The following is a 22,283-nucleotide window of genomic DNA, read 5'->3' as shown; positions in this document are numbered from 1 at the left end:
TAAAATGGAGTCGTTTAATTACGAAAAAAGTCTCCATCTTTGATTTTCGACTCAAGAAAAAATTTCATTTGAACTAATCTTAGAAATTTAATTTACCCAAAACATTTGTATTCCAAAATTGTGTAATCAAATTTATAATAATATGCGAAATTTTATAGCTTTCCAGGATTCTAGTGAGACGGTCGTTAAAAATAACGTATGATTTTAACGTACTTTTTAGCAATAATATTCCGTTTAAGTAAACTTCGGTTGGAAAAAACATATGTTATACATGTTATGAATAGTTTTTCCTACGCTTGAAACCTTATTTTTAACTGTATCGTGATTACGAAAACCATACGTTCCCCACCTTAAATTATTTTAATAATGTAATACCAACAATTTGAAAAAAAAAATGAAAATTTAAAATACCTCCATTACAGTAAAACTACTTTCACTTGAATACGAACGTAACAAACTGCGATTCCATTCAAAAATATCGGACGTAACACTATTTTTACGCACTGTAACACGATCACATAATAAGTCTAATTTGGATACCGTTAACAATGTTGAATTATGTATTGGCGTAACAATTTCATACGCAATATTCACTTCTTCAGCGGCACATAAATACAAATTCGGTGTACTCTGCCATAATCGACAATGAAGTTGCGGATACATATATTTTGGGGTTGGTATGTTCTCGTAAATATTTTCATCGATTGACGAAACAGATGTGTAAAAATCAAAGTCATCAACACCGCTGCTACATGACGCTTGTGTTAGCACTTCATCGTAATTGGATGGCGATGATAATTCTTCGGAATCATTTTCGAACTGTTCATATTTGATATCTTCCGAACTAGTTTTTCGACATTCCCAGATATTCTCGTAGATTACTTCTTTACGTTTCTTTCGTGCTGGTGGAATTGGAGGGACCACATTATCTTCCGTGTCAAATATCTCATTTATATTTGATTTATTGTACATGTCCTCCGGGTCATCGTCTAATTTGTGCACATTCTCAATTGATTCGAATATAATTGATTCCAAACTATTGCCGGATGATGATGTCGAACTGGAACTTGTCGATTCGAGTTTTAAATATTGTGGATTTGGTAAATATAAACATTGACGTTCGGTCTTTCGATAACATCGATTTGTATGTTCGCGTAAACATACATCTGGACTGGAATGTGTATCGAAATTTACTGGTGACGGTGATCTTGGTTCTGGTAAAATCATATCTTTTGCTAACCATAATGCGTCGATATCTTTGTGCAGTGGCGGAGTTAAATTATTTTCATTTGAGTTATACATTGTGTGTGATTTGTTTTTATTGTCTCTTTTTAAATAATTTATGAATCATTACACGGTCATGGATTTTGTGTTTGTATTTCCTGTAAATAAAATTTGTTCTGTGATAACGCTTTTGTATTACGGAAAGGAGTGGTTTTTTTTTCATGCAATTGTGTTTTGTTTAAATACAGAGTTGGTTGTCAGATTGATTGGATGTACAGAATGGCCTCCTAAAAAATGGTACGCTCCTCTGTTTTTCGTGGAAAGATTAGATTAAAATAGTTCACATTTCCAAAGAATTTAAGGGGTTATCTAGTATAGAATTTTGAAAATATCAATTTTTGTTGTTGTAACAAAGTATATATCTTCAAAAATATATCTTTCAAAAGAAATCAAAATTCCATTTATTTATGGAGTTAAAGCTATTTTATTTGATAGTATCTTTTATTATATTTACATATAATTTTCGGAGTCTCAGCAAAAATATTATAAACAAGTGAAAGCAAACAATTGGCTGAGGTAATTGTTGAAATACCATGCATAAATAGTGTTGGTTACTCTATCACATTGCACATACATAATTCATATAATACATACTATACAATTTACGCCTAATTTGCGCCCTCACGGGTATACAGTGATGTTTACGAAAAAATGTTTTAAACTTTTGTTCTATCTCTAACGGTTTAAAAAACTTTACGAACTCGACATCACTTTTTACGTCCTGAGTACGCTGTAAAAATTTCAGCTTGATATCTCTTTTCGTTTTTGAGTTATCGTGTCCACAGACGGACGGACGGACAACCGGAAATGGACTAATTAGTTCGTAGCATCAATATTTTTAAGCGTTACAAACTTGGGACTAAACTTAGTATACCTTGCATATTACATATATGCATGGTATGAAAATGTGTTATAAATTAATCTATTTGTGTAACATATGATTATTTTCACCTATTTCTCGAACAAAATCTTGTCAAAGGTTTAATGTGATTTATTTACTACGTTAAGGTAGTACGAGCGCCAAGGCAAGTTTAGACTTGTGGCCGAAATTATTATACCATGTGTATGAAATATATCAAGGTATATTAAGTTTAGTCCCAAGTTTGTAACGCTTAAAAATATTGATGCTACCTACCAAAATTTTTGCATACGTTTTCATAAAATCACTTAATTAGTCCATTTCCGGTTGTCTGTCTGTCTGTCTGTCTGTCTGTCGGCTGTCGTCTGTCATCAAGATTACTCAAAATAGAAAAGAGGACGTAAAAAGTGAGATCAAGTTCGTAAATGAGCAACATAGGTCCATTGAGTCTAGGATCCGTAGTACCCATCTTGTAAACCGTTAGAGATAGAACAAAAGTTTAAACATAAAAATGTTCCTTATAGAAAAATAAACATCACTGTTTTGTCTGAAAAATTTTTTTGTAAACATCACTGTTTATCCGTAAGAGCGCATAATATGCGCAAATTGTATAGTATGTATTATATGGGTACATCAGTTAAGTGTGTGTGACATGTATGTATGTGTAATGTGATCGAGTAATCAACACTGTCTATTCATGGTATTTCAACAATTAACTCAGTCAATTGTGTGTTTTCACTTGTTTTTACCTTATTTTCAACTTTGATGATGAATTTTGTTATAACTTCATGAACGTAAACAAAAAATAGTAATAAAATTTTTCGATATCTGCCTTGATTTTTCGATATTTTGAAAATTACTCCAGATATCTTAAAAATTGTATTCTTACTTTTCGTGTTATATTGTCAAGTTATAACATAATTCTCCATCAAAATTGAAAATATATATTTTTTTAAATTGTGTCCCCATTACCGTGCTCATACATCCTTAATTACTGGGGCACAACAAATTTTTTTTGTATTCAATAATTTATTAAGGTTTTAACTTTAATTTAAATAGTTTTTTTTTAAATTTCCTCCGACTAGTTTTGGAAAAGTCTATGAAAACATATCATCCATCTACCGTTTTACCATAAAACCAATGTTAAATATACCTATTTTGGAGTCATTTATTTATTTAAATAATCGTGCAACCCCCCCCTAAAATTTACAGAATTGATCTACATTAAGTCCAACTTCATACAAAAAAATCAAGCCTTTTATACAAAATTTTTCTGGGGGTCGTACATCCTTATTACACCATTAAAGGCGTAAATTAAATCAAAAGTATTTTAAAAGATCCCTTCCCAGAATTCATTTCTAGGATTTTATATCAGGATCCTATTTAATGTAAAGTAGGCGAATATTCAGTATCCTATACATCCAACAACGTTATCGATTAGCTGAGTCGATTGGGATGATGACTAACAGGGCCAGACTACCTTGTGGGAATTCGGGAGAAAATATTCCCGGTGGGTCTCTTCCCATCAGTCCGCTCCTCATGACTAAATTTTCAAAAAAAATTCCAATACTCACGACATGAATAGAAAAGTGAAGTTGGTTTTTGAAAATCTTTGGAATTACGTAAAATATGAACGTTTAAAACTATAATTAAACAAAGAGATAAATATTTGAAAATGACGTCATTGTTCAGTACCGCCATAGAGATTACATATAAACTGTGGCAAATCCTTAAAATAATATATTCAGTAATCTCGATAATCGGGACTCAATAAGAGAAGAATTTCTCCTGGGCTATTCCGAAAACTGGGATTGTATGGAAAAATTCATTATAATTTATAAATAAAATAAAACACTGAAAAAACGTCATGGAATGAAATTAAACTGTTCAACTTTACTTAAACGAAATGACGTTGTATTCTTGATGATAGGCTGAATTTTGTAACTAGAATGTACAAAAAATGTCCAGTTGAAGTCTCTTTGAGAGACAGACGAGGAACTCAAAAGTTTTTAAGTGGTATTGGTCTTGGTCTTGCACACTTTTTTTTTAAGCAAGACTCTTGCAAGAGTGTTGATATTTACTGAATGATAAATTAAGGAACCAAGTGGAATAAGATCGTAAGTATCCTTCTTTCAAATAAGAATAACTTCTCTCACGAAAATTAAATGATTAAAATGAAGAAGAAGCGAATAAATGTGTCAATTTACCTAGCTTTTTGATTATCTACATGCACGATACAGAAGGACGCCACCAGCAGCCGTTTGCAAAGAGGGGGAAAGTTGCTTTGTGGAGAATGGGAAAAGTATGAATTTTAGATACATTCAAGTAAAAATATAGGAGATAAAATGAGAACATATATTTTTATTTTAAAATTACACCTATTTAACCAATTACTAGGCGTGGATCTTGAGTTAAATTTGGGGGGGGGGGGATTATAGAAACTGAAATTTGGATTTATAGTGGTGAGAACCGTAAACTTTTATTTTACTACGGATCCTTGACTCAATGGACCTATGTTGCTCATTTACGAACTTGACCTCACTTTTTACGTCCTGAGTACGCTTTAAAAATTTCAGCTCGATATCTTTTTTCGTTTTTCAGTTATCGTGTCCACAGACGGACGGACGGACGGACAACCGGAAATGGACTAAGTAGGTGATTTTATGAACACCTACTATGACAAAATTTTTTTCCTAGCATTATTATTTTTTAGCGTTACAAACTTGGGACTAAACTTAATATACTATGTATATTTCATATATACATGGTATAAAAATACCGATCGGTCATCCAGATATTGAAATATTGAAGCTACAAATATATAATTTTGATATAGGTATTCATATAAGTTACATTATTAGTCCATTTCCGTTTGTCAGTCCGTTAACGCGGCAACTCAAAAACGAAAAGAAATATCTATCCAGCCACATTTTTTATATATCGTGCTTAGGATCCAAAAATGAGTTTGCGTTCGTAAATGGGCACCATGGGTCCATTGGGTACTGTTAACCGCAAGAGGAAGAACAAAAGGTTTAATGTAAAAATTGTTTCATATAAAAAAATAAACAAATTAGGGCAAGAATTTAGTTCCCTTTTTCTCAAAACTATAAAAGTAACTTAGCTGAAAATTTGTAAGTAGCTTCATTGATTCTAATTTCAAAATAAACCCGTCCGATAATTGAAATTTTGAATTCAGTAAAATTTTATTTTTTTAAAACAAGTGGGTGCTTTGAATCATTTTGTGAATCTCTATGTGAGAGAAGCAGCTTACCTGCCCTACCCTATCTGCCCTCCTTGGCGACGCCCATGATAGTAGATATTCTTGTAGTGAAATATCATTCATTTTCTTTGAATGACAATAATATTTTAATTAATAATTTGTTTGTTTGTTAAGGGCTCCCTAATAAAACAAGTGATCTTAAAATTCGCTAGCTAGAAGAACTATTTCAGCGAAAAACTAGGCCTAATGAGTGTAAATTACATGCTATATGACTTTTATTATACCATGTTTATGAAATATACCAAGGTACATTCAGTTTAGTCCCAAGTTTGTAACGCTTAAAAATATTGATGCTATGAACAAAATTTTGGTATAGGTGTTCATATAATCACCTAAGTAGTCCATTTCTGGTTGTCTGTCTGTTTGTCGCCTGTCTATCCGTCTGTCATCTCGATTACTCAAAAACGAAAATAGATATCAAGCTGAAATTTTTATAGCGTGCTCAGGGCGTAAAAAATGAGGTTTTCTTTTATAATATTAAAATTAAAAATCGTAATTTTTAAACTGTATTTCACGTGTAAACTGTATATCGGTATGAACCATAGACCATCATTTAGTTCAGTGTAGACAGCTGGGTATAATATATACATAGATAATAAGTATTTATATTTATTATAATCAGATGTCTATGAATATATCTGTCAAACTTATTTGTGTTATTTCGTATAGTGATACCCATATTACGTCATCAAATTGGATGCCTGCGTTTTTGACAGTTTAAAAAAGGTTTAAAATTTAATTTAAGTTTTTGGCAAGAAAGCGTGTGTATTTTTTCGAAATAAATTTGTTGTGGCTTTTTATTAGCAAAATCAACATTTTGAAGTACTTTTTCAAATATAGTAAAATACTCTATTTGGAAAATCCCACTAAATAATGAGTTTTTTAAATGAATTAAATTTATGAAATCTTAAAATCATTTTATTATTGCGCATGTGTTGTGTGAAATGTGGTTACCCGCATTTGATTTCAAAATGATTATACATATGACTAATAACTATTTTTTTTAAATAGAAATTAAATAATTAAAATCTCCCTTATGTTTCACATTTAAAATAATGTCATCAATCCAGTTTATTTGTAATAAACATAAACACACTTTATCCAGAATTCTGACTAACAATATAAAATGTGTAAATAAAGGACACCGTTACAAAAACAATCGTAGCACTCTATCTGATTGTAGTTAAGATCATGATCAAGTTTTTATACCATGTATACATGAAATATATCAAGGTATACTAATTTTAGTCTCAAGTTTGTAACACTTTAAAATATTGATGCTATGAACAAAATTTTGGTATAGGTGTTCATATAATAACTTAATTAATCCATTTCCGATTGTATGTCTATCCGTCTATCCGTCTGTCTGTCACCGCGATAGCTCCAAAACGAAAAAAAATATCAAGCTGAAATTTTTATAGCGTGCTCAGGATGTAAAAAGTGAGATCGAGTTCGTAAATGACCAACATAGGTCAATTGAGTTTTGGGTCCGTAATACCCATTTTGAAAGCCGTTAGAGATAGAACAACAGTTTAAATCTTAAAAATGTTCCTTATAAAAAACTTTTATTTGAAACATTTTTTCGTAAACATCACTTTTTACCCGTGAGAGCGCAAATTAGGTTAGAAACATTATGTAGTTTGTAGTATATGAGAATATCAATTAAGTGTGATGTATGTTTGACTATCTTTCTTTTCTTACATGACGATAAAAAACAAACGATTGCGTGATCAACACTGTTTATACATGGTATTTCAACAATTAACTCAGTCAATTATTTTTTTATTTTTTCATGAACCAATTAAGTTTTACTAAGAAATTGTCATGGATAATCTTTGGAAATATTAAATAAATTCGTAACAGGAAGATTATGCTGTCACCAGTGTCACCGATAGCGGCATGGCGGGGGTAATAGGAGCAGCGATCCGACTTTATCCGAAGGTTATTATAATCATGGCGGGCTCAATCTTATAATAGTTGCACCTAAATAGTACTTTATTTAATTACCCGACTGAGCAACGCAAAGGAGTGGTGATATGTTTATCAGTCTATGTCTGTTCCTTTGTGACACACTAGAAACCAAACCCATCGGCCGATTTTAATGATCCGTACGTCAATCGATGAAAAAAATGAAAGTCGACGAACTATGTCAAGTGGGCTACCATTGAATAGCTATTAAATAGAAAAATCGATTAACGTAACAATCATTAAAATCGGTTCACGCGTTTGGTCCATGGTAAGTGGGGTATTGTTAAATAGGTATTTAAAAATCCTAACTAAAAAGGGTAAAATAAAAAAAATTATTTAAAAAATCAAATAACTCAACTGAGTTAAATATAAACTCAAAAGAAAAAAAACAAGTCCTGCATTTTACATAGCGACTTTGACAGTGGGACCCATTATTCGGAAGATTCGTTACCACTGACTGACTCATCACGAAATCTCCGAAACTATCGGTCCGATTAACTTCAAATTTCGCATAATTACCTCTTTCGTGACATAGACTTCCACTAAGAACGGATTTTAAGGAATTTCTATCCCAGCGGATTTTCTGTAGTTTATAAGTCTGTAGATACAGTCATAGAGGTAGAAGATATTGTTCACTATCCTGTCGAGTTTTTACACACACTCAATCCACCGGGAATACCACCTCATATTCTTCATCTAAAAATTGGTGCACCAATAATGTTGTTGCGTAATTTAAATCCCCCAAAATTGTGTAATGGCACCAGACTACACGTAAAAACGATGCAAAGAAACGTTATCGAAGCAACAGTTTTTACAGGAAAGTATGAGGGTGAAAGTGTAATCATTCCCAGAGTCACTCTCATTCAATCCGACTTTAATTTTGAATTTAAGCGTGTGTAGTTTCCAGTAAAATGTTGCTTTGCTATGACTATCAATATAAAGCACAAGGTCAGAGTTTTAAATTAGCCGGTGTAGACTTACGAAGTGACTGTTTTTCTCATGGTAAATTTTATGTGGCGTGTTCAAGAGTGAGTTCACCTGAGGATCTCCTTGTTCTCCAACCAAATCAACGTACGAAGAATGTTGTTTACAGAGAAGTTTTGTAAATGTAAGTAAAGTATTTTACAGGTTTATAGATCTTTATCCATTATTATGAGTTTCATGTACATGAAATATTATTAAATGTTAAAATTAAGAGAAACCAATTAATTTTTTTTTAAATGGAAATGTAGACGTAAAAATATAATTGATTACAAAATTTAATTTAATAGATTTAAAAAATGCAAAAAATATTTTTTATTAAAAAAGAAATTTCCAAAATTTGTAATTAGATTTATAGTGGCAATTTTTTCTTAGGTGTAGGTCTAAATCGTGGTGTAGGTCTTTTTGTGGTGTAGGTCTACCACGTAGGGACGCCAACACAATAAATAACGGGAACGCATCCCAATACACAGTACCTCATGGGTGATGTGGAAATCTGTGTATTTACTGACTGGCACTATATTTTCCTATTTCAATTTTGAAAAATTTACAATAAATATCAAATCGAAATAAAACATTTCGTTAATAAAATAAGAATATATTCACATCCAAATAGTTAGTGTGCCCGGCGAAGCGTGCGGAAATCAGCTAGTATCATATATGTGTAGATATGATACACGCTTATTGGAATATTTTTTAATTCGTACAAAATCTAAATAAAATATGTTATTTATTATTTTTGAATACACACTTTTCACTCATTTTAACAATAGTCTGATAATGTCCTGATAGTGCTATCATTTTCTTACGCCGAGTGTACACAGAAGAAACAAACACAAGAAAATCCTTGTAACTCCCAACAAATGAGACATTTGGTTGCTTAAATTCCGAAACGGACAGTTTTTCAAAGTAAAGTTGTCGGTTTTTAATTTTCTACTTAAGGTTTTTTTTTTCTCACTTAAGGTTTTTTGGGAGCCGTATGCACCACCTGGAATTTTTTTTTTATTATTTCTTTTCTTCCTTATTTCTTTATCAAACTTCACGATTTACCCCTCATTTCCTTATAATAACTTGTATTTTATTAAGGACACAAAAAGAAATATTTTCACAATGTTTCATTTAAATTGAAGTTTTTTTGGAAAATATAATAACAAGAACAACAAAAGACGCCATTTTCTCGGAAATTTTGAAGTTATGTTAAAAATGACTTAAAGGGTTGCCATCTGCTCGAGCCTCGCCGACCGGCGTCGAAAAAGCAACAATTAGCATTATGATTGCTGAATCGTCACCACGATGGATTTGACCACAACAACTAGAGTAGTGAGAATTGATTTTGTTCATGATTTGAGTGTTTATAAGACTTTTCTGCTTATTTTGTAGGTATCACAGTAAGAAGTCAATTGTAAAACTTTTATATTCGTTCTATTTAAGCCACGCCCGTACAGAATTTTCATTTTTGTTTGTTTTGTTCGAGTCATGCTTGTGTGAAATTTTTATATCTATACCTTGCCATTAAGTATTGATGGACACTTAAGGATTAATGCCAAAACAAACTGACTTATTTATATTACTTCATACTTATGTTTTTGATGTAGTTGAAATAAATTAAATATGACGAAATTGGACTTTTTTGGATTTTCCGCTTCTCACCGAAACCCTCCCCCCCACAGCATCATCTTCATAATGTGCTGGGTGAGAGACCTGACCAAGTTGGCAACCCTAATGACTTATATAAAGTTCTAGATTTTTGCAGGACCCACAACTTTTCTATTGAATACTTTTCATTTTGACCGCAACTAAATTCAGAAAACACAATAATACAATTTTACACCAATTTGTCACCCCCTCCACCAAAAAAAAACACCCTTCAACTCCGCTGGTGGAAAACAAATTTATACTACATTCCTTATAACCCCCTTCACAATTTATTTTTAGCCCCCGAATTAAAAAAAAGAAGGGTGTTATAAGTTTGACCGCTATGTGTGTGTGTCTGTGTGTTTGTCTGTCTGTATGTAAACGGCTAAAAATTTTTGGTTTCTTTGGAAAGGTAATTTAACTTTAACATATAAATAATTACTTTGGAAATGAATGGTCAAATAAACTTGGCTCAATTCATTTCGAAAAGTGAAATGGTAAAATAATTAGGCAATTCAAAACAATAATTCAAAAGAACAAAGTCAACTCAAATATATCAATTTCAATTAAAATATTTCCAAAAATTTGTCCCAGAAAATGATAGCTCTCTAAGTCTCCTTTTCATCTCATCTAATGTCTTTGACCATCACTTTGATATTGATTTAAGAAGGAGTGTTATAAGTTTAAAGTGTTGATTAAGAAAATTTTATAGCTAAGTTTTAAAAAAGCGGTTTACAAGAATTAAATCGCATTTGTCGGGGTTTTTTAAATTTTGTAAATTTCACTTGTTAATAAATGCTAATTTGATTGCACTAATATGCAAAAGAAACAAACATATGAAAAGCCTTGTGTTTATTTTGAATTTTGATAAATGATGGATTTTTATTTACAAATGAATGTTGAACTATTGTGAACTATAAAATATCCCAACGTGTTTTTCTCATTCATTTCCATACAAAGTTTCTTGATAAAAATAATCTAAAAAAAAAAAAACCCGACTGCATACAAACTATAAATCATATTAATTGGGAATTTCATTCAGCATATAAATATATATTTGGCCGTTTTTCCCGATTTTTGGGAAAATGGCTGAAGATATCAAAATTTTTGATTCTACATTTTTTTTAAGGAAAATCATTTCCAAAAATTTTTGTATGAAACTATTTTTCATAAAGTTGATGATCTCCAAGATATTGGCCAAAAATCGTTTTTTTATGTATACATAGCGTTAATTAACGCAACCCTAGCACTTCTGAGATTGCGCGTTAGAAGGGTCTTAAACTAGATGCCGAAACCTTCCTTTTTTTAATTTTTTTTTTTGCCTTTGAATAAATTCATAAAATCGCTTATTTTCAGTTACTTTGAACGGCCCAAAAATAATAAGCGAAGCTATTTTAACTTAGATTGCCATGAAGTATAGACTTTCTTGACGATATAATAAAAAAAATTTTGGTGGATGTTTTTATTTTTGGAACCAATGTTCTTGTTTATGGTTGTTATGTGGCGTTCGTGTAACCCCTTTTCTTGTAAAATAAAGTTTTTGTTATAATAAAATATAAAAGTATACATATATTATATTTAATTAAAAATAGAATTGAATCGATGACGTATGGATTTATTATCGATAATTTTATTTTAAAATATGTTTTTTTCATGATAAATACATATTAATCGATAATATTTCAATATAATTTTATCAATACATACTTAAACTTACAATGCGGACTTCAATATTGATTTTCAATAAAATGTCTACAATTTTAAATATTTTTATACAAAATAATTGTACATACCAAATTTTAAAAAGTCTTTGATTGGCGTGAAACTTAATAATTTGTTTAAGAATCCTCTTAAATTGGTGGAAAAAAAAATTTATGAATTAAATCGATTTTCCAGATAAGAATGGTTAAAGTGACTATTGAACTTCATAAGCACTTCGATTATACCCTTTATTCTATCGCTTTGAAAATTGGGTATGTTATACGTATTAATATTCTACTTGACCTAAGTAGGGGAAGGTGGTCTAAAATGACCCCGCTAAGAAAAAATGTAATTTATAGCCAAACTACTTGACATATGTACAACGTCGAAATGTTTTCGAATTCTTTATTCAAATGTTACAATATTGGTATGTAAATTTCTTTTGATCTGTTAAAATTTTTAGACATATTGAATATTTCTAAAAAACTACCTTGTAAGGATAGTGGGTAAAATGATCCCATTACATTTTTTATCAAACAGTTCAAAAAAAATATTAACTGTTATTTTACATTGCATCGACGATTAGTATGAAAACAAAAATCACTGCTAAATTCATCTAAATCAACACATTCAAGACCCGTTACATGATGGCGGATCATTTTATCTATTATAATATTACACACCAAATAGGGATCATTTTAGCCTATATAAAGGGGATCATTTTACCTGTAACGACATATTTGAATTTAATCATAAAAACTGATCTTAAAATTTATTATACGTCTATGAAAATGTGTTATAATATTATTAAAAGTCAACGAAAACCAAGAGTAAAAACAGTCAGCCGGCAAAAACTAATCCGTAAAAAGAGAGTTTACGTTGAAATTTGACTTACTACAAATCATAAGCAGTAAAATTAATATTTTTGCTAAGAAACACAAATTAGCTTATACATAAGTCTTTGTTGAACGATTACCTAATTTGCTCGCGCGGAAATCGTCTATCGATAAATATACTAGATGGCTTTAATGGTTTACTTAAAACAACGAAGGATCATTTTACTCTGAGGGATCATTATAGACCACTTTCCCCTAATTTTAATTTTTGAAAATCCTGTTAATTTTCTCAATTTTCATTTTTCACACCTTGGTTGTTAAGTTTCACGAATATCAAAGATTGTTTAAAATTTGAAAATAACAGCCTTAATATTAATAATATTAAAGTTAATGAATGTAAAATCAGGACTGACTAACTTTTTTTGAGAGTGAATCAATTTTGATCTAACAAGGTTCATTTTGTTCGGAATAAGATCTTAAGTGGCCGAGCCTAAGTGGCCGAGATTACTAAGAATTAGGTTGCGAGTTCGATTCCAGGCATCGGGAATGTGAACAATTATAATTTATGGGGGCGGTAGAATTGATCACATAGTCGTCGCTTGGATAAAAATGAAGTAACCGACTCCACCCACATCACAAATGTAATTGTAAATATGAATGTAGTTAAATAAATAAAGTTTAACAAATAATGATGTAGGTGGCCTCTGTTTTAGGCGTATATTCCAGACAAACGGAGGTTAAACTCCATTATTATTATTATTATTTTGTTCATAATTGCATATAGAAAAATTAGTTTATGATCCTTCCCTACTCTCTTCGGAGTCGAAATAGCAAAAAATTGAATTTTTCGGCCGCTATTTTGAATTTTCACTATTTTTATGGCCAGATTTGGATTCAGTGACCTCGAATTTTCTTAATTTTTATGGCCAGATTCAAATTTAGTGAACCCAAAAACCTCCAGAATGGTTTCATCCTCATTTTTTTATTTAATACGTTTCGGGAACTCTGGAGCATAAATGTCGAAATTTCCGAAAAAGAGAGTGAGGAAGGATCACAAACTAACTTAAGGAGTTTTTCTAAATTCAATTACGAACAAAATAAGCCATGTTGTAAAACTTTTGGGTGAAAAGTCTTTAAAATAATAGTTAATACGTATAAAATGCTTCGTCCTGAATGATTGATTGACTGACGGATCAACGCACAGCCCAAACCGCTAATCGTAGAGACCTGAAACTTGAAGGGTGTGTTCTTTGTGTGACGTAAGCTTAATGCAATGACGGAGGCAAAGTTTCTATGTAAACCCGTCATTTTTGAATCGACATTATAAAAAAGCTATCTCCAAAATATTTTTTAATAATAATATTAAATAACAATTTGATTATTTTTTTAAGAAAACAAATTTTTAGTGAAGTTTATACGGGTGCATACGTCGGGAAAAATTTTCTGATTCGATTTGTATGCATATTTCTGTTCGAAATGCGTCCTTTAAAGAATCAACTGTTTTCCAGACGAAAATTTGGTTCAATTTTTTAAAATACTTTTTTGTTTGCAAAATTTGTAATCAAATAAATACTCCAAGCAAATTAGACACTTAAGTATACTCTGTGTTACAATATTTAATCCGTGCATTTTTTACGTCACAGAGATACTTAAGAGACGCCATTGGAGTTTTTCTAAACATATTAAACTGTTAATATCTCGGTAACGGTAAAATTTACGAAATAATCTGACCTTTTTGATGTAAAATGACCCAAAAAAGTCTAGAATGTCTTTATTTGTTTCAAAAAATAAAATTTCACAGATGCCAAAAAGAAAATTGATTAAAAAAAATTTGATCCTTATTATGGGACGTCTTTCCAACAAGAATATGCAATGAAATCGTCGATGAAAAATTTTTTCCGACGGATGGGCCGAATGTGCTCCACTATGATATCTTTCGAGACACGCAGTATAATTTTTAAAAACTTAATAGACACAATTTATTTAATTAAAGGTTAATTAGTCAATTAACCTTTAATTAACAATTAACAGAGTTAAATTAAATGTAAATTAATAGTCTGGAATTATAGAGTACTTTCATTTCATACTTAATTTTGCCTAGATTAGATAATTTTTTACATTATACTGCGAAATGGAAAAGTATATATTGGTCAAAATAAGATTAATTTTAACTTTCTAAAATGGGGTAGCTTACACTTTTTTTGTGGCCCAAAAAGGATAATTTAGACATTTACAGTGGTGAATTTTCTGATTATTTTTACTTTACTAAATTGTTAATTAAGGAATATGAATAGTACCCTTTTATTGTCCAAGTTCAAGGATTTTTCAGTTTAAATTTAGTGAAGTATAATCAACCAGCTAATTGATTGATTGTTTTTCGAATTAAGAAAATAATGAGATATCAATTTTTTCCATTCGTATACAAGTTTTGTCGAGAAATTCAAATTTTCTTGAAGAGTAAAGTTTTTTTTTTCTTTTTATTTATAAAATAGTTTTTAAAACCTACAACTTTAATTTTAGAAACTCTCAAATGCCCCCAAACGTTTAATTTGTTTGGAGTTCTTTGATTATGACGAATTGAGCTCAGTAGCAGAGCTTTGAAGGTCTTCGAATCCTCTTCCTTACAAGTATACAAATTTGTAATATCCCTGATTTCTAGAACCATTTCCAGTTTGATATATTCCATTGATAACAACAGTTGTTTAATTTTTTGATAAGGAACATTTTTAACATTTAAACTTTTGTTCTATCTCTAACGGTTTACAAGATGGGTCCTATGGACCCAAGACCCAATTGATCTATGATGCTCATTTACGAACTTGACCTCACTTTTTACGTCCTGAGTACGCTGTAAAAATTTCAGCTCGATATCTTTTTTCGTTTTTGAGTTATCGTGTCCACAGACGGACGGATGGACGGACGGACAACCGGAAATGGACTAATTAGGTGATTTTATGAACAGCTATGACTAAATTTTTTTCCTAGCATCATTATTTTTAAGCGTTACAAACTTGGTACTAAACTTAATATACTATGTATATTTCATATATACATGGTATAAAAATTTTCAATATCTGGAGTAACTTTCAAAATATCGATAATTTTGTTTAATTATTAAGCTTTCGATGTTTCGAAAACCATGGCAAATATCGAAAAATTTTATTCGTATTTTTTTTCTACATTCATGAAGTTATAACAAAATTCATCATCAAAGTTGAAAATAAGATAAAAATAATTTCAACCACAAGTTTAAACTTGACGCTCGTATTACCTTAATGTGCACTGGTTTTTTTAAAATTAACGAAGTTCAGTCACCAAATTGTTTTGCTATGTGCGTTCAAAGGGAAACAGTATGTAAACTTTAAATAATTTTAAATTAATACAAAATTAAAAAAAAATTTTGAAATTCTGTTAAAATTTTAAATAATTATGCAACTGGTAAAAGTTTCAAGAATAGTTATCGATATTATTTTTGAGAAATATCGATTTATATTTTCCATTATTTAATTAGTTCCATGTTAAACCTTCAAACTAAAAATTCAACGAAATTAATTCTATAACAGTATATTTTCTTTCGTAATTCATTCAAAATCATTAAAACTTTTATATTATCATAATTTTCAAGTTTTATAAATGTACGTCCTTACAGAGTTACTCTTCACTATATTTAACCATCCTCGGAACTAAAATTTCCAATTATATAAGATAAAAATTACTCACTTTTACTATAGGTAAATAAATTCTTGAAACACTTGTTTACCCGTAAATAAAACGGGTAAGTCAATAATAAATAAACAAAACATTTTCTGATAACAAAATCAAATCACTTGCAGCATCCACTTATTCACTTAGAGTAAACAATGTACTGAATTGTTTAAAAAATATAAATAAACACTTTTCAAAAGCCACGAGACTTCAGTAAATAGAATAAAACACTTTCATACATAAAACTTATAAACAAAACTGGTAACTGTTTCAATACATGATGACACTATATATAAAACGATTTAATTTAATTTTCAAAAAAAAAATAGTTTAATTACAACTTGTAAAATTGTTTAATTACTTCATATTAAAAATACACTGTGTTCATGGTGTTTCTGTATCTGGATTAATATGCACTTATTAGAATAATATATATTAAACATTGCAAATGATTCCACAAAAGCTTTTTAGACGTGTAAAATAACGAATTTTTTTGTACCTAAATTTATAGGGTAAATTTTTTTTATACCGTGTATATAAGAAATATACATAGTACATTAAGTTTAGTCCCAAGTTTGTTACGCTTAAAAATATTGATGCTACTATAAAAATTTTGGTATAGATGTTCATAAAATCACCTAATTAGTCCATTTCCGGTTGTCTGTCTGTCTGTCTGTCTCTCCGTCTGTCATCGCGATAAAAAAACGAAAATAAATATCAAGCAATTTTTATAGCGTGCTGAGGACGTAAAAAGTGAGGTCAAGTTCGTAAATGAACAACATAGGTCAATTGGGTTTTGGGTCCGTAGGACCAATCTTGTAAACTGTTAGAGATAGAACAAAAGTTTAAATATACTAAATGTTATGAAAAAATAAACAACTTTTGTTTGAAACTTTTTTTTGTTAACATCACTGTTTACCCACGAGGGCGCAAATTAGATGCAATTTTTATACCATGTATATGAAATATAACATATAAACTAAGGTATACTAAGTTTAGTCCCAAGTTTGTAATGCTTAAAAATATTGAAACTATGATCAAAATTTTGGTATGGGTGTTCATAAAATCACCTAATTAGTCCATTTCCAGTTGTCTGTCTGTTTGTCTATCGTCTGCCTGTCGTCTCCCTGTCGCCTGTCTGTGGCCTGTCTATCGTCTGATTGTCGTCAGCCTGCCCGCCTGTCATCACGATTACTCAAAAACCAAAAGAGATATCACGCTGAAATTTTATAGCGCGCTAAAGTTGTAAAAAGTTTCGTCTTGGGTCTGTAGGACCCATCTTGTAAGCCGTTAGAGATAAAACAAAAGTTCAAATGTAAAAAATGTTCCTTATAAAATAATAAACAACTTTTGTTTGAAACAGTGTTTCCTAAACATCACTGTTTACCCCTGAAAGCGCAAATTTTATAGTATGTATTAATATGGGATTATCAGTTATTTATGTGTGACATATATTAGATAGGTACATGTAGAAACATGTGTAATGTGATAGAGTAATCAAAACTATCTATACATGGTATTTCTACAATGAACTCAGTCAATTGTTTGTTGTCATGTGTTTTTTTAATGTTCAAGAAGGTCTATATATTAAAATCTACATTTTAGTTTGGCCATTGCTATGGGCCAAATAGGCCAATTATTATAATCCATTTCTAAGATGATTTTTGAAAAATTTTAAAGATTTTCGAGGTCGTTGGTCACTATTCCGAAAATAGCAATATTCTGTAAATATTCAACAAAATGAATCAAAAAAGTATACTCAGGGGTTTTTGGGGTCGCTGATCACGATTCCGAAGTTAGAATTTTTAAATACCGCTGAGTATATTTTTTTGGTCCATTTTTTTTAATTCTTACAGAATATTGCTGTGTTGTGCCAGGGGGGGGGGGCGAATATCTCAGGAGGGGGGAGGTATATCCACATTGAACTACGGAATCGTCATCAAATTAACGACATCAAAACCCACGAGTATACATTTTTGGTCCGTTTTGTTGAATATTTACAGAATATTGCTGTGTTAGGACAGCGGGAGATGAATCCACATAGGAAGAGGGGATTATATTCATACTCTAACTACGGAATTGTGATCAGCGACCCCAAAACTCCCGAATATACATTTATGGTCCATTTTGTTGAATATTTCCATTGTCCAAAATGGGGGTTGGGGATTTACAAAAAACTCCCTCCCTTGACGTAGCTTACCCTTGCACCCTACTCTAACTTAGCTTTTTCGATTCCCCTCCCCCTCTTGACCAGGCCATGGATAGTATTGTGAGAAAACCTCAAGATTGGACAGAAATTTTTTTCTATACGATGCATAAACATTTTTCTTGCATTTACGAACTCTGCATACTAAGAAAACCTAAATTTGAGAGGGTGGTAAGCTTTTGTTACTCTGATTCGATTACAATAGCTTCCATGCCATTATTCTTTTACAAAAATGAGAAAAAAAGCAAATATGATTCAATATTCAATGTTTTATTAGTTAAAACACATATTTAAAGTTATCTCTTATAAGGTTTGGTTTTAGATAATTTGTGAATAATTACTAGTAATTGATAATTAATATACTTCACATAAGCTGTAGATATTGTTTATAGGATGATACGTGTTAAAGCGGTGATAAATTTTAGTGGGTGGAATTCTTTGAAAAGAAAAATGGTACAGGAAAATTTTTTCATAAAACGTTTTCTAGATAAAACCATGTAATGTTATTCATTTATAATAAGAACATTAAATGGAAATTCCGCCCATGTCTTCAGAAACTAAATTAGTAATCCAACTACGCTCTCCTTGAGCTCCAAACCACTTTCTGGAATGAGGGAAGTCCTTTGATGATAATGGCGGCATAGAAAGTGTATTGTTTCTCGTAGTAGCAAAAACTACTTATAAACATAACAAATGAAAATAAACAATTGACTGAGCTAATTGTTGAAATACCATGTATAGACAGTACACAATCTTATGTTTGTAAGACAGTCACACATACTATATAATTTGCGCCCTCACGGGTAAACAGTGATGGAACAGTGAAGGAACATTTTTTACGTTTATATTGTTAAATCTCACTTTTTATGTCTTAGCACGCGATAAAAATTTCAGCTTGACATCCTTTTTCGTTTTAGAGTTAATTAACTCTACGTTAAATACGTTAACGTATTTACGGGCGGACAACCGAAAATAGACTAATTAAGTGATTTTATGAACACCTATTCCAAAATTGTGTTCTGAGCATCAATATTTTCAAGTGTTTTTAAACTTGAGGCTAAAATTAGTATACCTTGATATATTTCATATATACATGTTATGAAAATTGAAGTAATTTCAGAGACGAGAATCTTCGCGAAAATGAACCAATCTTAACCATTTACAGCTCATTCGTCGGTAAGTTAGGTTAGGTTATATTGGCTGTCCAGGAAGGACACACTTAAGCTATAGAGCCCATTGTGATACCATATATGTGTGTCACCACCTTTCCGCTGATAATTTCATTTATGAGCTCCTCAATTTCAGAGTCTGAGTGCATCTCTTCATGCATATACCATGCACTACACCAGCCCATCACAAATATTCATTAAATTAATTTTGGTTGTGACGGCGGGAATCGAACCCGCTACCCTAAGCATACCGCCATTCATCGGTAAGTATATTTAATTTTTTGAAAATGTAAGTCAATAGTTATTATCATATATTACGAGTTTGCAACCGAGGATTGTAAGAGTCAGAAAAGCCAAGCATTGACAAGCTTATTCTCTTCTGAAGAAAAGCCCTATTCAGCATAGTGTATAAGCTTTTTGAGCGATTTCTTGACTGTCAAAGTAAAACTGGCATTTTGTACTTCAAATTACAGTAGGTACTTTCTGGAACAATGATGGAAGTCTACCAGACTCTTGCTTTCAGTTTCCTAAAGAAAAGATTTTCCTTCTTTATTCTCCCGCCCAATTTCCGTTTAAAAAAAAAAATTGCAAAAACCGTACAAACCTACATATGTACCGAGAGAATTAGGACAAAACATAAATATTTGGATAATTTGTCTATTTCTGCTCTTTCCTATGAGTCTAAAATAATGGAAGAAGATACAGCAGTTTGTCAAAAGTGTTGATTTTTTGTTTTTTTTTTTTTTTTTAAATTTTGACAGTGACGAAGTTTTAATCAAAAATGTCTTTTGAGAATATTTGCACTGATTATAGATAAACGTATTACAGAAAATCTATATTTAAAGCCTTTGAGTTTCACCTGGCTTAAATAATTATCTTATCAATTGTATTATCTAATTGACCTGCTTTTGAGTAGCAACGAAGTGAAATTGCATTAAAAAAATTTTCAATAAAATACATTCTAAAATTAGCCCGAAAGTGAATGGACTACTCTATTTTATTTTTTTTATTTTTTAGTAATTAAAGTTGACCATACAATAACAATCATTCATAAATGAATAAAATAGTTTTTTTATTGTAAATTAAAAATTCTTGATAAATATATATTATTACTCGATCAAATTCAGTAGACCAATTCCACAAACCGTCTGAGTCTAAACACATGTTATTATGCTGCCCCTTACAGTTTTGCCTTTAATAGTCTTTTGTTAAATAGACTAGTACTGAAATTTCACAGTTTACCTTTGACCTATAGTAAGTATTTATTGAAATAAATAACACAATACTCGAAATAAAATTGTATATTAAGAAATTTTAAATTTTAAGACATTACCAACAATTACAGTAACACTTAGAAAAATGGAGAAGGTGGTCTAAAATGACCCCCCTAAGAAAAAATGTAATTTATAGTCAAACTATTCGACATGTGTACAACGTCGAAATATTTTCGAATTCTTTATTCAACTGTTACAATATTGGTATGTAAATTTCTTTTAATCTGAATATTTCTCAAAAGAGATCGTTTTGACCGACCTTGTAAAGATAGTAGGTAAAATGATCCCATTGCATTTTTTATCAAATAGTTCACATAAAATATTAAATGTTCTTTTACATAGCATCAACGATTAGTATGAAAACAAAAATAACTGGTAAATTCATCTAAAACAACACATTCAAGATCCGTTACATGATGGGGAATCATTTTATTTATTATCATTTTACACACAAAATAGGGATCATTTTAGCTTATATAAAGAGGATCATTTTACCCGTTACGACATATTTGAATTTCGTCATAAAAACTGACCTTCAAATTTATTATACGCCTGTGTTATAATATTACTATAAGTCAACAAAAGCCAAGAGAAAAAACAGTCAGCCGGCAAAAACTAATACAAAAAAAAAAGATTTTACGTTGAAATTTCTCTTACCATAAATCATAAGCAGTAAAATTAATATTTTTACTACGAAACACAAATTATCTTATACATCACCATAAGTCTTTGTTGAACGATTAATTTGATCGCGCGAAAACCACCTATCGATAAATATACTAGAAGGCTTTAATGTTTTACTTAAATAATAACGAGGGATTATTTTACCCTGAGGGATCATTATAGACCACTTTCCCCTACCCGTAGCTGCTCCACTATTCACACAAAATAGGGGCTCAACTCAAGTGGATCATGTAATATATTTTAATATACATGCTTCATTTTTTTTTAAACAACAAACAGTATGACTAATCATATTTAATTGTCATTAATGAACAATTTCATTGAATCCCTCTCTCCAAAATCCTCCAATTAATTTTATTCGACAATAAATATCATAACATGTATATTGCCATTGCTTGCAGGACAGGGTGAAATTCATCAAACTTTTTATTTCAATTATTTTACTGTGTAATTGACCTAGCCGGGTGTTAATACTGTTCATGATACACGAGCGCAATAACTTCTTGATTTTTTATGAATATAAACAAATTCTAAAAGGGGGAGTCACAAAAGTATTCAATTTATTTTTTATACTATGTATATGAAATATACCAAGGTATACTAAATTTCGTCCCAAGTTTGTAACGCTTAAAAATACTGATGCTATGAACAAAATTTTGGTATAGGTGTTCATAAAATCACCTAATTAGTCCATTTCCGGT

The 22,283-nt window shown here is 30.6% G+C and overlaps 1 protein-coding gene across 3 annotated transcripts in view; it reads right to left on the bottom strand.

Moving 5' to 3' along the window:
- The window catches only part of LOC123302334 (rho GTPase-activating protein 27-like), a 39,601-nt gene that overhangs the window by 13,505 nt on the left and 3,813 nt on the right, over positions 1-22,283 (bottom strand). The window contains exons 1-2 of one of the 3 annotated variants that reach the window (XM_044885224.1): positions 16,265-16,549; positions 412-1,382 (exon numbers count right to left, since the gene is read on the bottom strand). In XM_044885224.1, the coding sequence (XP_044741159.1) occupies positions 412-1,302 (891 nt within the window). In that variant the 5' untranslated portion in view covers positions 1,303-1,382; positions 16,265-16,549. Of the gene's footprint in view, positions 1-411; positions 1,383-16,264; positions 16,550-22,283 lie in introns of those variants that run through there. The other 2 variants (XM_044885222.1, XM_044885223.1) reach the window with 2 other exon arrangements.

The sequence above is a fragment of the Chrysoperla carnea genome, chromosome X (assembly GCF_905475395.1).
Source record: "Chrysoperla carnea chromosome X, inChrCarn1.1, whole genome shotgun sequence".
In the NCBI taxonomy this organism is placed as follows: Eukaryota; Metazoa; Arthropoda; class Insecta; order Neuroptera; family Chrysopidae; genus Chrysoperla; species Chrysoperla carnea.
Note: the sequence above shows the minus strand (reverse complement) of the source record. Positions and strands in the feature narration are given on the sequence as shown.